The following is a 17,176-nucleotide window of genomic DNA, read 5'->3' on the forward strand; positions in this document are numbered from 1 at the left end:
GGAGGGAATTTCATAATGAGGAGGCCAACACTTGTAGAATAGTTTCTAGCAGAGGGGATATTCAGCAGGTTCTGACCAGTTCTGGAGAACCAGTACAGAAAATTTTGAGTAGTTTGGAAAACCAGCAAATACCACCTCTGACTGGCTGTGCCCCCATCTATTCTCTGCCTCCCGAGTCCCAGCTGATCGGCTGGAACTTCTTTTGTTGCCCTGTACAGGAGAACAGAGCTGGAAAGCAGGTTACTGGGTGGGGAGGGAATGGGATTTTGCACTAACCTTCCCCTGCCACACCCATCAAGCCACGCCATGCCCACCAAGCCATGCCCACAGAACAGGTAGTAAATTTTTTTGAATCCCATCACTTGTTTTTAGAGAAACCAGGGCTTACTGTGAGATCTAAAAGTATGGGCAACAACCCTTGCTATCAGTAATTAACATCATCAAGAGCTTTCTTCAACAGTCATGTTTTGACTGGGTTGTGCCATTAGAGATTTTTTTCAGAATCATTTACAGTGTTCTTCTTTTACTTTTACAGATTGTACTTAAAATTAGAGGTTATTATTATTTCTTATGTTCCTGCAGTACACATGTGAACATGCAAATACTCAGATAAGATTCAAATTAATAAAGTCAGAAACATAAATTTTATACAGTATATATGGACATACATACCCATTACAGTACATTATGTAAAGTGTAGATTGCAAGTAAAAATAGTTAAGTCAAAGGAATTAATGGTATGAGGTTTTTTTTTTAAGCTAATCTGGTTTATGCCCAAACCAGTCACTATATCTCTCCATACATAATAGAATAGAATAGCATAGAATAGAATAGAATAGAAGAATTGGAAGGGACATTGAAGGTCTTCTAGTCGAACCCCCTGCTTAGGCAGGAAACCCTACACCACTTCAAAACTACAGACAAATGGTTATCCAATCTCTTCTTAAAAACTTTCAGTGAATATGTTTGGGGGACTGGGACAAGGCTGAGAGATGCATCTGAGGTGGATTGTTTGGGTGTTGTTAGATGCAGAGGTGGTGTTCAGCAGGTTCTGACCAGTTCTGGAGAACCGGTAGTGGAAATTTTGAGTAGTTTGGAGAACCGGCAAATACCACCTCTGACTGGCCCCACCCCATCTATTCCCTGCCTCTCAAGTCCCAACTGATCGGCTGAGTCTTCTTTTGTTGCCCTGCACAGGAGAACAGAACTGGAAAGTAGGTTAGTGGGGTGGGGAGAGAATGGGGATTTTGCAGTAACCTTCCCCTGCCACACCCACCAAGCCACGCCTACAGAACCGCTAGTAAAAAAAAATGAATCCCACCACTGGTTAGATGTTACAATTGTTTATAATATTACAGTTTAGGAGGAATATATATTGAGTTGTTATTATTTGATAATGATAATTTTGAATTATTATAATGTTTTCCTCACTGGTTAGTGATATGCTTAAGAGGGAGAGCAAGAAAGGACTGAAGGACTCAACCAAACAATTTAGCTACCACATATCGCACACACAAAATCAGGACATCATTCATCAGCAACTCATAATCAATGCAGGATAGGATCTGGCAATAGAGACAGTATGTGGGTATTGTTTTCTGCTGATGGAAAGCCTTTTTTACCAGAAAGGCCCTGAAAAGTCACCTAATGAAAAGATCAACAACAACCCTGAAGAATTTAGTATAAAAACAGCAGATATTTCATACTGTAGCCAAATTTTATGGCCTCAAATAGAAAAGGAATACAACTGCCAAATTAATAACAAAATGTGTTATGGTCAACCAACAACTTAATCACAGAGCATCTGTGCATTGCGTCACATCTGCAAAGACACAGGAAACCACTTCTAATTGTTTTTTTTCCTTTTTGAAAATGTGCATTCTCCTCCTAATGTGGTTGGTGTTAGACTGTTAAATCTTTATTTCTTTATGTTTTGCAAATTTTCTCCTCTAGCTAAAATACCAGAACCTTTAAATTGTAGCCTATGGCTGGAGGGGATTAAGATTTTTTTTACTGAGAAAAGAAGAACAAACAAGAAAGGGCCTAAACATTCATAGAAACGAAAATACTATTTATTGGCATGAGGTCTCTATGTAGAAAGTACAGCTTGCAGCACAAGTGAGTATATTACAAACCTTTTTTCAATTTGTCTCATTAACAGGCTGCACACTCATTAGTGTACTGTAATGTAATTTTGAGTTTTTCCTGAAAAATCTTCTGGAATAATTCTGTTATCAATAGATTTGACCAGACTATTGAAAGTATGGGATTATGACTCTTCGCTTTTTTCCTGTTAAGCGCTTATTTAGGCTTTAGGACACACTGCCATGTGTTCTCTTTCATGCTAAAGAAAAACTAGAAAATTGCTTTTTAAATGTACATTATTATGAATAAGCTTTGTAAATGCATGACAGAACATTCAAGCAAAAGGAAGAAATGAATTTAATTTGCCTTGTAAGCTGCCTGTAGAAATTTTAACTGTTCTTTCTTTTAGCCAAAGGCCACTGCATTATAAATATACAAACCCCAAGGGGCGATAGAAATGATAGCAAGATTTTTTAAAAGCTTGATTTGTGAAAGCATTTTACTGTGCTACTGTTAATTTATGTTAATGAAAAGATTTATAACACTACAAAATCTAACAGAAATTTTTGCAAAAGCTTTAATTTATTCCACTTCATGAGGTTATACTGTAGTATCGGACAAAGCATTCTATAATCCATAAAATGTTATACAATAATAAATTGGTTCATCCTTTAGTGTCAAATGTAACATTGCTAAAAGTAAGGAAAAAAACAAAAAGATTACCCCTTTGAAATGTATTCTAATATGCTAGCCAGAACTCATCCATTCACAGATTCTTTTCCTGGCATTGTATAAATCTAGGATTTACCTAAGATTTGTGCTTCACAATACAATGCAGGATCTGACTTTTAATGTTTGAAATTCGTTAATTTTATTACATGCCTCTTTTGATACTGAAGGATCAGATGATGGAATGTATGTACAGAGGAGGCCCTGGGGGTCAGAGGAAGGTCATAGGTGGAGATAGGACCCAGGTATGGATGGAATGGACGTGAGAGTGAGGAATGTGAATTCTGATAAAACATTTTCTCTTGTCTTCATTTCTTTGCCTTAAAACAGACAATTAAGCAGCCCTGCTCCTTCCTGTCTTCTCTCTCTGCAGAAGGAGAGGGGTTGCGTGGGAGTGAGGGTCTTGCCTCAGACAAAGACTTAAATCAGCTTTTACTTTTCTCTGCGGAAGGAGGGGGTTGCGGGTGCTGCCTTGAGCTGCTCTGCAATAGGAAGGGGGTGGGGCTGCACATTCGTAATGAGGCAGAAGTTAGCACCTTGCCTGTTAGAAAACCACTAGCCAGGATATTAAGAACAAGAATAGCTCACTTATAAGAAAAAACCCCAAAACCACAAAGCTGGCACATGAAGCTAGGACACTTTGCAAAATACTCATGACCTGGAGTGAAAAGCTATTTAGTATAATAAGTGTAAAGGTTTAGGGGGCTGAAATCCAAATAACCAATCAATATTATCTGTAATGCATGCATTATTAGAGGAAGGGCAAAGGATTGAATATGACCACCCCTTGGCTATAAAAATTGCTGTAAAATTCTTGGTTAGCTTTTGAGCCAGGGCCCTTATATCTTGGTACCAAAATAAAAGTATAACTTTGTACCACACCTTGACTCTGGTGACTTATCGGTTTCGACGCCAAGCAAGAGGCCAGTTTTGGGGACAACAGTTTGGTGTAGAATGTGGAAAGGCATGCTTGGATCCACCACTGCCTAAGGGACAAATCAAAGGGGAGACCTCCAGGTCATGTGCATTGGCAGTTGAGAGGAGAGTGAATGGTTCCTAAGAATAATATCCGGCCAGGTATCTTGGCTGTGCATTCACCCATGGGCAGCCGCCCTTAAGTCCTTATGAGCTCGTCTGAGCTGTGAGCAGAGAACTTAAATAGCAAGGACTCAGAAAAAGGGTGACTGAATGACTATAAGCTACCTTTTGGACTTGGCCCTGAGATAAGTTCCTGGGTTCTTGAAAATTCCACCTCCCCAATACATTTGCATGCATCTAAATGTATGCTTATGTGAAATGTTTATTTTTAATTCATTTCAACTGTATGAGGAATGTAAAAACCAACAGGATCTGGATAACTGTTCACTAATATTAAATAACTATTGATTAAAATAAATGTAACTAGTCATGTGTAAGATGAGGGATGTTAGCTATCCCAGTAACTGATTCCCATCAAAATATACCGGTTATTCTTTCTCTCTGGTGGTGTCTGCTTTTATGGCAACATTATGGTTACCATCTGAACTGTTTTTGAACATTTCCTGCAGATGACACTGTCTCTTTCACACTCAATCCATTCTACAGACAGAGTGCACTCTGTAACTCAAATGTACACATACACAACTATCTATTTCTGCTTTTCTTCCCAGAAGGAGGAAGGAAAAGGGAGGGGGAATCTGGGTGTAAGAGCAATTGTCTAACTGATAGGAAGGGAAGGGGAGGGAGATGAGGAGAGGAGACTGTTACTGAACATGTTAGGAAAAAATGGAAACAAATCTTATGGTTTTTTTTAAAAAAAGGTGTAGGTCAACAGACAAACAACTCCTACCACAAAGTACCTCCCATTATTCATCAGTTGGTCCACAGCCAATTGCATTTCCTACTGATTTGCCTACTTGTGCTAAAAACTCTACCAGAAGTCTTTGAATGCTAGCTGATTAATTTATATCTCAGTTTAGGTGACCAAAACTGAAATGCAAGCAAGAAAAATGCCTACCCACCAGCATCCCTTGGTGATCCCACAGCTTTCTCAAATTGTGTGGGTCCAAAATTCATTCGTCCTTTTGCATTTTTAAGAATTGAGGGAGTTAATGTTACATTACATTTTGCAGGTGTTAAGGCTTTCTTTTCAGCCTTTGAAGTTCTAATGTCTCCACCCACTTTCAGTGGGTGAACTTTGATGTGCTATTCAAAGCCTGGAGTGAACTTCAAGTTGAGGCTTGCATCTCTGATATTGGGTAAAACTGTTGTTGCTATAAAGAATAATTTGACTTGTCAACATGGAAAGACATTGCACTTAACATACGAGCACAGAGTAGTAATGCCCTCTGGAGACAAATACACATTGTTGCAGGTTAGCAAGATATTGATTTCTCCCCCTTTGTTTATTTATGGTTTACTTAGTTTTGGTTTAGTGTCCTGTATAACCTATTCAATTGCTTGGTAAACCATGGTTTAATGCTTTAGTGAAGAAACTGTGTGTATTAGTAAAGCAATGATTAGGATTTACTTTACTATGTCAAACCCAACTGGTAGATATGAATGTTGAGACAACTAATTATTAAAATCTCTGCTCATCTATTTCTATATCCATTCCTCCCTGCCCAACCCAGTTGTCCCACTGGCCAGGTACATTTGTCTTCTGTTTACAGAAGCAAGATGAGCCATCGCCAGAAATGCAGAACTTGCCATCTTCTGTTCTTTCAATTTTTGCCTCTCTGAGTATTTGCTTCACTTTTCCCATGTGGTTTTTCTTCCTCTTTTATTTAGAGTATTTATAAGCCATTACTCATTATCAAAGTTGACACCAGCCAGAGAATAGAATAATTCAAAGTAGTAGTGCAAGATCAGATGACAAGGATAGACCTGGCCCATAGAATAGCCGAGAATTGGACATGGCTGAATAGATAACGTCATCATCAACAGCAATCCAATTTGGCACGTATTCCCAACTGTAATTTTCACTGAATTCAGTGGAGTTGATTCCCAGGTAAATATGTTTCTTGAATTTCTGAAAATATATTTTCTTGGTTATCCTTACTTATTTCTTTTGTTTTTTTCCCCTTTCCTACTGTATTGTTTAAAACCCTATACCAGTAGTCCTCGACTTGTGACCACAATTGAGCCCAACATTTATGTTGTTAAGTGAGAAATTTGTTAAGTGAATTTTGCTCCATTTTACTACTTTTCTTGCTTCATTTATTAAGTGAATCATTACATCTGTTAAATTAGTAACAACATTGATTAAATGAATCTAGTTTTCCCATTGATTTGGCTTGTCAGAAGGTCACAAAAGGTGATCAGGTGAACATGGGATACTGCAACTGTCATAAGTATGAACCAGTTGTCAAGCACATGAGTGTAAATCACATAACCATGGGGTCATAAGCAGTGGTGGGATTCAATTTTTTTTTTACTACCAGTTCTGTGAGCGTGGCTTGGTGGGCATGGCAGGGGAAGGATACTGCAAAATCCCCATTCCCTCCCCATCCCACTAACCTGCTTTCCAGCTCCATTCTCCTGTGCAGGGGAACAAAAGAAGACCCAGCCGATCAGCTGGGACTCAGGAGGTAGAGAATAGATGGGGGTGGGGCCAGTCAGAGGTAGTATTTTCCAGTTCTCCAAACTACTCAAAATTTCCACTACCAGTTCTGCAGAACTGGTCAGTTCCTGCTGAATACCACCTCTGGTCATAAGTCACTTTTTCAGTGCCGTTGTAACTTTGAATGGTCACTAAATGAACTGTTGTAAGTTGAGGACTACCTGTATTAATTCTCTTTCTGTTTAATCTTTCTGTTATGTATTGTTTTCCTTTAGTAAACTTTTTTCCACCAGAAACATCTGAATCCTATGTAACTAATAAGAAAGAGTGAATGCTGTCTGGAGTAGCATCACAAGTCAAGGGATTGGAACTTTCCAAGATGAAGTGACTGGGGAATTTGGGAGCTTAACCATTTCTGGGAAATTCCACCTTTGATTCTGAAGACTTATAGTTCCCCCTTCAGAGGTAGTCTACAATTTGGGAGGTCTCCTAGACTCGCAGATCCTGCTTAAATGCAGATTGCAAGAGTAGCCGGGAAGGATTTTGCATAGTAACATCTTATGCACAACTTTTTACCCTTCCTGGACTTCAAAGTCCTGCCCTAATCATTTCCCATGTGCAATGCAAGTTATACAGAGCTGCCTTGAGGAACATGAGGAAATTACAGTGGTTGCAGAATGAAAAGTCCCAAGCAGTGTGATTCACTGCTTTGGAAACTGTGCTGGTTATCAGTTGGCTTTTGATATGATTCAAGGTGTTGATTGTCATTTTTAAGACCATGAATGACTGTTTATTTATGACTGCCTATCAAATCAGATCAAATAGGGTCAACCACCTCCAGATCCCATTTCTAATCACTTGATGGAGCGCTTTTCAATAGCTGTCCTCACTCTTCATAGCTCCCTCCTAGTGGAAATTCAGTTAGTATTATGTCTCCTAGGCTTCAGGAAAACTTTGAAGATGTACCTGTTCAGTCTTGCACAGAAGGAAAGTAATCTGTGATTTGAAGGTGAGGTTGCAAACACATGTATTTTTTGATGTTTAGTTTGTTTTTTAAAAAAAACCAACTTAAATGTATTTGGGGACTTCTAGGGTAGCATTTATATGTTTGTATTGTGAACTTCCTAGAGCCTATGGGAATGGGTAGCATACAAATAAATCAGTCAGTTAATAATTTTATTGAATAAATGATTAAAGACTTTGTTGCTGGCTATGCTTCTGGGGAAAAAAAAAAGACCACCAAGGAAATTGTCCAGAGTCTTATAATTAATAAGGATTTATTAAAATAGTCCCTTTGCTAACAGCATTGGAGAATCACCCCCAAGAGCATCACAGTTGTGCGGAAGTAGTTAACCTATGGACATGACTGACAAAGAAAACACTTTTCTTGGGCAAATTTTACAGCCCTTCAACTTCTTCACTCCCAGAATTGGGAAAGGTTTATGCCAAGGGAGGGATTATATATTAAGTATCTATCACCCTACTAATAGAAAAGAGGAAAACAATTATAGAATTGGAGTTAGAACAGGAAATTTGTTATGTTGTAGCTTGTGCAATTAAATAGAAAGAGTTAGCTTGTCTTACCATCGCTGATATAGTTGCAGTCCAATTTGGATATATAAAAGTTTCAAATGTATTAAAATGACCCAAGTGGAAAAAATTTACAAAAATGCCAGAGTAAGTGTGAAATGAAAAGTTTTTCAAAAAAGTTATCACTGAATTGAAAAATTCTTCATACTAATTTAGTTGTTAGCTGCTTTCTTTTTCTTTTTTTTCTTTCAAACTATGTACATTATTTTCAGTGTTAAGAACCTACCACTTACAATGTTTCCTGGTTCTAATATAAGCATACACCCATCAAAGTCCAAGTGGACTTCCATCTTTGTATTTAACTGATTGAAAAAAGATTGAAGCCAGATATAATTGTCCACCAGTCTTTGGTATAATTTAATCAGATTATGCATATTTGGAATGGTTGATACTTAGGGGAATCTAAACATTATGTTTTTTATTACATGTAACAATTATATACCTATTACATCTGAAACCTATTTATATTATTACAGGTGTTCATTTTTGTTATATCCTTATTTACTTAAAAATAATGCCCATTTTAATCCCATAGATATGGTGCTATTCAGATATGTTAAGAAAGTACAAACTGTATCTGCATGGAGTCAGAGGATTTCCTTTTTATTTATAATTATCAATAATAATTTGTTTATTATAGCATTTCTGGAAAATAATTGCTGTACACTGAAGGTAGGGTTGAAGATGCTTACATTTGCACTCTGTGCACTGTGTTTTGTGATAAATATGAAAGAAATCACAATTTGTGACAGTGGGATCAGGCTTAATATATGATAATAAGCAGGGGTGAGATTCTACCAGTTCGCACCTATTCACTAGAACCGGTTGTTAACATTCTAAGCAGTTCGGAGAACTGGTTGTTAGAAGAAATTACTGGCCTAATCCTGTAAGGAAGGCAGGAAGGAAACATTCTGGTGTTGCTTACAGAAACTGCCTCTCCGTTAACCCTTTTTACATTCTTGGCAGGACTAGACTTCCTGTCTCTGGAACTTCTCTGGAGTTTTTTCCCCTCCTTTGCTGGTACTTTGCTTGTGTGGAGTGACCATTCAAAGTTACAATGGCACTGAAAAAAGTGACTTATAACCATTTTTCACACTTATGACTATTGCAGCATTCCCACAGTCATGAGAGGCCAGGCGAGGAGATGTGTGCCTCGATGTGAGTGATGTTGAGTTAGCCAAGCCCAGCCAGTCACATTACCACCAAGCCATGCCCACCAACTAAGCCACGCCCACAGAACTGGTTGTTAAAAAAATTGAATCCCACCCCTGATAATAAGCACTTCCATTGGGAAAGACTGGATTGTGTAAGATAATTACCTGATGTAATAACTAGTATAATTTAAGGATTTGTCCTCTTAAAAAATATTAGGAATTTGGGAAAGCCCTGCGATTAGATGATTTCTCTGCAGAACTAGCCTGAATATTTATTTTCGCAGATGTGTAAGACAGATAGTTTCCAGGCCATACAAAGATTTCATTCCTTTTCTAAGACAATTTTTACATGTCACATAGTATACTATGCACCTGTACAAACATAATGCTGCCTGTTTTTGCATATTGAAAGCAGCAGCTACCATTCTTCCATTTTTGTCCATAAGGTTGGATGTATGTCAGTGATGGCTTATGAAATCTGGGGAGTACTTATCTAACTATCTAGAGCTCCACATAAATAAAGTGTTCTATAACAAAATCTTTCTTTCTTATTCTTCAGTTTGATATTATAGGCTAACATGTGTTGTCAAAAACAATAGACATAATTGTTCCTGTTCACCTCCCTAAGCAAAGAAGTCACCATAGTTTCATAGAAAGTTCCACAATTGTCTTTTCTATTTGCCTTTTCTATTTATCTTTTTCTATTTGCCACTCAGCAATGTAAATACGAGATTTTGCAATCTCTTTCGTCTTTCCCGTTCCCTGGAAATACTACAACATTCTGGGGTGTCTATTTGAATGTTACATATTTGCAATATTTTCAGGAAATGTATAATTGACTTGAAGTAGTACTTTTTTACACAATTCCTTATACACCATCAAAATTTATGTTTCAGTGTGGGTTCTGACTTATGAGCCATACCCCCTAATAAAGTACTGTATGCCAAAATCACATTTTGGAAAGGTTACCATGAAGATCAACTGTTTCACTACAAAACGTGGCTATATCCTCTAATAGATAAAAAAATACTTGATGAGATATACAGAAAATACAAGCTGATTGCATTACATTCTGGTACAAATTATACACAAAACAGAACACACTGTGAATCTGTACTTGAAAAAGCTTTGGGTTACTGAAATATAGAATTATTGGACTTTTAAATCTGTTTATTAATATCAACAAATTATATTCTATCATGACACATGGTAGACACATGGTAGTAGTCCTTTGAGAGATGGTTAATATTGACATATCATTTTGTATGTTGCAGCATTCTGAAGATATGGCATCTCAGTATAAGTATCTACTCACAGAATGACTACACTCTAGTTTGGTTTTTCTTTGTCTTGAAGTTCTGAACAGCAAGACATCCAGTACAGTGAGAACTTATCTACTTTGAAAACAATCTAATAATACCCGAATAAAAGATTTAGCTGCAGTTATATCACCCAGCATGATGATTCTTTTCCGTCAAGGATGTCTAAACTAGGAGTTCAAACTGAACTGATGGAGTGAATAATGATGTGTAAGAAGAAGTTGTGGATGGTTTTGGCCCTGTGCTTTGCACTTTCCATCTGGAAGATATATATTTCTGTTTCATCTTTGTCCAAAAATCTTGGTGAGAGGCTACTGCAAAACTCATTAATGAAAGAGGAAATGTGTTACTATAACAAATGTATTGGCCTAAGCAGTTGGGATTGGTTTTGTGACCTCTTTGATGCCTCCGTAAACTGCCTGCTGACTCTTGAAAACTCTGATATCCCACCAGAGGTTCTTCAGTGGTGGCTGGTGAGTACTGGATCATATTACTAAGCTAAACAGCTATAACTATTTAGAGAAAAGAATTGGAAAAAAAAAATTATTCTCTCTACTAAGTGAAGTGTTGGTTGTGTGTAGTACTTGTCCAGATTTGTGTTTCAGTGGGAAATAAATGGTAGCAGCTTATTTTAGTATTTTATCTTTGAGTTCATTTTAACTAAGACTGAGCATAGTAAAAGCACTGAAGTCCAATAAAGAGTGAATTTGTGATCTACATATACTGTATGTAAAACATTTTACGCAACTTGCCTTTTGCTTGATTTTTTCCTATACTTGTCAAAAACTTGGCTTCTCTTCCTTTCCTCTTTTTGAAGATCTAGATTGCATTATCTTTTGCCAAGATGGAAGAAGAAAGATAGACCTGCTTTTGTTTCCTAACTATAGAGAAACCATGCATTGCCATTCAGTCAGCAATCTCTCTAAATGCTGTTTCAATTGAATTCCATCAACATAACATGAAATGAGCAGGAATATGGGAGTTAGGGTTGAACAATTTGTAGAGGGCCACAGCCTCCCTCTCCATAATGTACATAATCCAAGTCAGCCACTTTGAAATTTTCAAGCTGTCCTTTGGTTTCTAGTAACCTTTCAGCTCTGTTCTCATGTCTTATGTATCTAAGGTACAGAACATTTTTTTCTATTTAGGACTATTTAGGTGTTTGATGTGTGGTGAGCTACATTAAAAATTAATTTTGATTTTATCTAATGAATATAGAAATTAACTAGACATATTTACTGAAATGTTTCTTTCCATATATTTAATATTTTTCTATTTCTATGTCATTAATCATTACAAATTTATGAATAACCCTAAATTAATCAATCATGGTTAAGAAAGGATAAATCCATTTAGTAGGAAGAGATCAGTATTGCAATGAGAATTTGTTTCTACCTTATCATAAATTGACTCAGTATTTTGAGCTGCTTAATGCAATTCTGAAACTATACATTTCAGAAAAGTAATATTTATATAATTTATTAGGCTAGAATGTGACTAGCTGGTTTTTGGTTCAGTGTATCATGCAAATCTAAAAGTCACCTAGTCCTTTTACCCAAAAAATGCTCCAATGCATTGGGGCTACACAGCTGTACCTTCTGTGTTTATGAAAGAGTGATGGTTTTTCATAGTCAATCTCCTATAGATATAGGACCCATTTTTGAAATCAGTATTGACCAGTGCAATTCAGAGGTATCCAAAGGGTCTGTATTTCTTTCCCAAAGTAGAACATTTCTCGGGCAGGTGTTATTGGAAGTTTCTCCACCCTGCTTCTAATGCTTTGTTTTATTCCATCAGAAGCTACAAAGTTCAAAATATGGCAGCCAAATTCAGGAGATGGTAAAATATCTGTCACCCACTGCTACAGTTCAGGATGCTGTTCATTGTGGAACTTGTGCTGTGGTAGGAAACTCAGGAAGGCTGAGGGGCTCTAAATATGGAGAGAAGATAGATTCTCACAAGTTTGTGATGAGGTAAGTAGGTAGAACAACACAGCATAGACACAAAGAATGACAGATCTGCAGCCCTCAAACTAGATTCAAAAGACATCACAACAGATTGGTGTAAACCTCTCCCAGGAGTGATATTTTTCTATTTCTTTGTTTTTTTATTATTACATTAACTAGTCTGACTGCCCTAAAATGGCAGGGAGTTGGGATATTTATGCCAGGTTTGATTTGATTCAAAGGCGGTGTTTTGAATATGCAGAGCTATGAACTCAGCACCTATCTCTGATTTGTTAAAACAGTAGCAGCAAAAGCAGTGTTTTCCATGATCACACAACTCTGTTGGGATCTAGGAAACAGATGATATTGTATTGAGTCAGAGACAAAAACTGCATTTACTTTCTGAAGCACCTTGAATCTGAATTAAATCTCAAGTATTGTACAGCCTATCCTTCCAGATTAGAAAAAAGATTATAGAAATAATAATCTTCCTCCCTTTTTGGCATCTTGCCAATTTTAATGTTAATATTTATTATTCTAATATTTTAATGGTTTATCTTGTTGCTTTTTACTGGTTTGTAAGCATCCTAGAATCACCTCTAGGCAAGATGGCGCCATATAAATTTAATAAAAGTGAAAATTTGTGGATATAGAAAAGATGTGATTTCCTCTGTTGGCAGCATGTGGCCACAAACAAATTGACAATGAAACAACGACGATTACCATACTAAAACGTTTTTATCCTGATAAATGATCCTAAGTTTGCAATCAGGAATCTAATATGTTGCTGCTGTGATCAGATATTATAACTGGCTAGTGTAAGACTCTATTGCATGGGTGTCAAACTCGCGGTGTCATGTTGCTGTCACATGACATATCATGACATTTTCCCTCTTTGTGGAATTGGGATAGGCGTGGCCTGCTTATGATGCATCTGGCTTGCTGGCTGCCAGTTTAACACCCCTGCTCTATTGCCTTAGGGAAGAAAAGGGCTATTTGTGGGCCAGGTATAGAGATCTCAGTCTACATCCAGCTGGGAGTTAGAAAAATCCCCATTTCTAAGAGTAGCGTTATACATCTTGTTATGTAAATAGCTGCATATACTTTACCCAACATGTCACATTCTAAAAGTAGACACTTGGACCTAAAGTAGGCCCCATGAGGTAAAGCTGATTTTTTAAGCCATGAAATGAGTGCCTTAACATTTTACAAGGTTTAAGGTTTAAAATTTGCCCCTTAAAATCCACCCCAAATCTTCTGTTGAGACTACAAAAGGCATGCTGCATGCAGCTTATGAATCATATTATGTACTTCTAACACGCAATATATGTTATTCTGTTTACGTTTCTCTCAAAAAGTGATAACCACATGAGAAAACAGAATATCCATATTGAATATCATGTAGGCCAGGGGTGTCAAACTGGCAACCTGTGGGCTGGATGCATCACGTGTAGGCCTCTCCCACCCCAGTTTTGTAAAGGGGGAAAATGTCATGATACATCACATGACAGCAACATGTCATGAATTTGACCCCCATGATGTAGACAATATCCACTAACTTTATCTGGATCTGTGACTTAGATCCAGATTTTGTACTTAGTAAGTTTAAGTAACATTTTTTTTTTCATGTGTGTGTCCTAGGCATCTTGAATAAGAAAATTCTGATTGGTTTTTTTTTAAATATTCTCAAAGAATGAACACTGCACAAGTTACAGGTTTTGAGGAAGATGTTGGTACACGAACCACACACCATTTCATGTACCCAGAGAGTGCTATGAATCTCCATCCTAATGTGCATCTTGTACTAGTCCCTTTCAAACCTCTGGATCTCAAATGGTTGGCCAGTGCCCTTTCAACAGGAGATATTCAGCAGTAAGTATCCTTCTTAAGTAATTGCATATAAAAGACTGAGCAATAGCATAGTAATATCATGCTATCAAGCAATCCTAGTGCTATCAGAATATCAAGCATGGTTCCAATCTCAGATGGCAAACACAGTTCTCACTATATCAGATATTTATTTGTCATTATCACTTATTAAAGAAAGTTCCCATGAAACCGGTTTTCCATAAATGGGTTTTAATCTATCAACCAGAGGAACAAAAATAAAATTATGTTTAAAATCAGAAGTCTCCTGATTTGGGGCTACCATAGACTAATATAGTTATCTTTCTACAATGTCTACAATATTGATTAAAAGAAAATTGAATGACATTGAATGGTAAAGATTCTTCCATTCCTTTCTCAGAACGTACAAAAGAGTTAAACGATTTATTAAAGCCGACAAAAACAAGGTAAGGTGTAAATTAAAAAAGCAATAATGCATTTATTATTATATTTTTATTTTTGTGGATTAAAAATAATCACTATTGGAGTCTCAACTTCATAAATAAATGTATTGTTTTATATTTATCTTATATATTAAATCATATTTCAAGCTGGCAATATTCCTTGCTAAATAAAATAGAGGAGGCAGAAGGAAAATGGTTATGGAGGCCACTACACACATTCTTAACAGTCAAAGCAAACTTGTATTAGGGAGGATCAAACTAGGAATCTCTTAGGAATATGAACTGTTCTTGTTCCAGACTACAGCCAGGTATGGTATTTTGTGGTTCCGTGGCCCTGAAGCCATGGAATAACTGCACATACTGTCAAGATCTGATGTGTCCAGGGAGAGGGGATCATCCATTCTATTTTAAGTCCTAGGGTACATCAAGGACTTTTCTTGCTCTGAAGTTATTTTTATAATAGATGGACCAACTTGAGGAAGAATTTATGATCAATCTGGGTGAATCTTATTTTATCAAATTTTCTTCTTAGATTCTAATAATTCACCCTGGTTTCCTGAAATATATCCAAGACAAATGGACACAGCATCATGGAAAGTATCCTTCCACTGGGTTGATTACACTGATTTTTTCCATTCATACTTGCACACGGGTAAGTGCACCTAAAAAACCCATTCCTCTTATCTCTGTAAATAAGGGGTTCCCAATCCCTGGGCTGTGGCATCATACTGGACTGCAGCCTATTGGGAACCAGGCCACACAAGCAGCGGGCCACCCTTTGAGTACGCAAAGCTCCGACAGAGCTCCCCATTCTCCTGCTGCTTGTGTGGAACCATTCCCCACCAACACCACCGACACCTTAGCCCCCAGTCTGCAGAGCCAGAAAGATTGGGAATCATGCTGTAAATGGGTTCTGAGCTGAAGAGCTATTGAGTTCCTATTGCTTCACTAACCACTTTTACCTCTGTTCCCAAAACAATTTCTCTTTACCATTTATTTAGTAATAAAAATCTTGTTGGGAAGCTGCCAAATGGCAGTTGGGAAGCTACTAAATGGCAGACTATATATGGCAAATATTGATATTTTATAGGACACTTTGTACTTTAATCAACAAAATGAAAAACTATGATAAGAAACCAAATTCAACCTACTGTTCAACATGAGCTATATTTTACCTACTTGTTTCACCTTCCACTTTGCAAAACCCATACATAACTTTCTAAAACATAAAGTAAAAGCAACATTTGAGGAGGGATATAAATTATGCAACTCCGGCATTTATGTAATGCAATTGATTATAGGGTGGCAGGCAACCTAAAACAGTATTTTTGATGTTTTGTGTTTCAATGCCATCTCTTCCATCCAGGATGGCAATGACAGGGACCTGGGAGAAGTCTAATTCAAAACATATAACAGAGATTAGGTATCTGGTCTCTTCAGTAGATGTGCAACATTTAAGTATTTTGCAGACATTGTTTTCTCACTTGCTTCTCTTGCTTTGGTAGGTTTCTGTCTTTGGCTTTGGTGCAGACAGCAAAGGGAATTGGCATCACTACTGGGAAGACAATCATAATGCAGGAGCCTTTCTCAAGTCTGGAGTACACAATGGCACTTTTGAACTACAACTCATTGAAAGGCTGGCAACTGAAGGCAAATTGGCATTCTATAAATAGTTGATACTTTACACTATGCGTCTAAACTTCCTGAATTAGATTGAAATAGGGATATAATGCCCCCCAAAATTATCTTAGTCTTACAGGTCTTCACATTCAGATTTTTAAAAATTATCTCTGTTCTGGGTTCAAAGAAAAGTAAAACTAGAATAAAACACAAGAAGAGGAGACATTTCTGTTTGTTTCATGCACCAAATATTAAAAATATGAGCAACATGGTCCTGTTTTTCTGAATGTATGCATTTTAGAACAACAGAGACTGTAAACACTATTTGTTACTAGCTTCAGATTTTGCTCCATTCTCTGAGTATGAAACGATAGACAGAACAATTCAGATTTACTTAGCTGTGTTTTTGACACCAGAAGAAATTGGAGCACCAAAAGTAGCATCAAAAGAAACATATTTCTGATTATTTTCAGAATTGGTGTTTGAATGTGAAATACATCTTTGAATTTGAAAAATAGGCTTTCTGATAACTCATTTGGTGTTTCTCCTTCCCTCCATCATAATTTGTAAATTAAGTTCTCAATAAATTATCCAAATTTTTAATATTATTTGAATATTACTTGAAATGATTATTATTTTAATTTTATTTGAAATGATTGCTGGAAATATGTTTATTAAATGTATATACATCTTGCTGTTTGGAGTAATTCTAGATATATATTACAACAGCCATTATTTAGGAATGTCTAATACACTAATTGGCAACTCTATATTAGCTCCATCAATTGTAGACCCAATATCAAAACATGTAAGAGTGATGTTAGCAAAAATGGGGAAATTCACATTATTATTTTTTTACTTAAAACTTCTATTTAAACAATGATAAGCTAAGTAGTCAATG

General features: G+C 36.8%; 1 protein-coding gene across 6 annotated transcripts; it reads left to right on the plus strand.

Moving 5' to 3' along the window:
- The first annotated feature begins 1,852 nt into the window (after nucleotides 1-1,852).
- LOC113434487 (CMP-N-acetylneuraminate-beta-galactosamide-alpha-2,3-sialyltransferase 2-like) lies at nucleotides 1,853-16,883 on the plus strand. 6 transcript variants are annotated; one of them, XM_026697705.2, is made up of 8 exons: nucleotides 1,853-2,118; nucleotides 5,584-5,803; nucleotides 10,374-10,891; nucleotides 12,216-12,391; nucleotides 14,057-14,236; nucleotides 14,613-14,658; nucleotides 15,188-15,307; nucleotides 16,161-16,883. In XM_026697705.2, exons 3-8 carry the CDS (start codon nucleotides 10,622-10,624, stop codon nucleotides 16,326-16,328), a joined length of 960 nt encoding a protein of 319 aa, XP_026553490.1. In that variant the 5' UTR covers nucleotides 1,853-2,118; nucleotides 5,584-5,803; nucleotides 10,374-10,621; the 3' UTR covers nucleotides 16,329-16,883. The 6 variants fall into 6 exon arrangements, with proteins under 6 accessions (XP_026553490.1, XP_087785355.1, XP_087785354.1 ...); XM_087929228.1 differs by lacking the exon at nucleotides 5,584-5,803 and adding an exon at nucleotides 7,296-7,364 and having other exon boundaries at nucleotides 1,862-2,118; XM_087929231.1 differs by lacking the exon at nucleotides 5,584-5,803 and adding an exon at nucleotides 7,296-7,364 and having other exon boundaries at nucleotides 1,862-2,118; nucleotides 10,456-10,891.
- The last annotated feature ends 293 nt before the right edge of the window (nucleotides 16,884-17,176 follow it).

This window comes from Pseudonaja textilis, chromosome 3 (assembly GCF_049901715.1).
Source record: "Pseudonaja textilis isolate UNSWEBS1 chromosome 3, rPseTex1.2, whole genome shotgun sequence".
Lineage (NCBI taxonomy): Eukaryota > Metazoa > Chordata > Lepidosauria > Squamata > Elapidae > Pseudonaja > Pseudonaja textilis.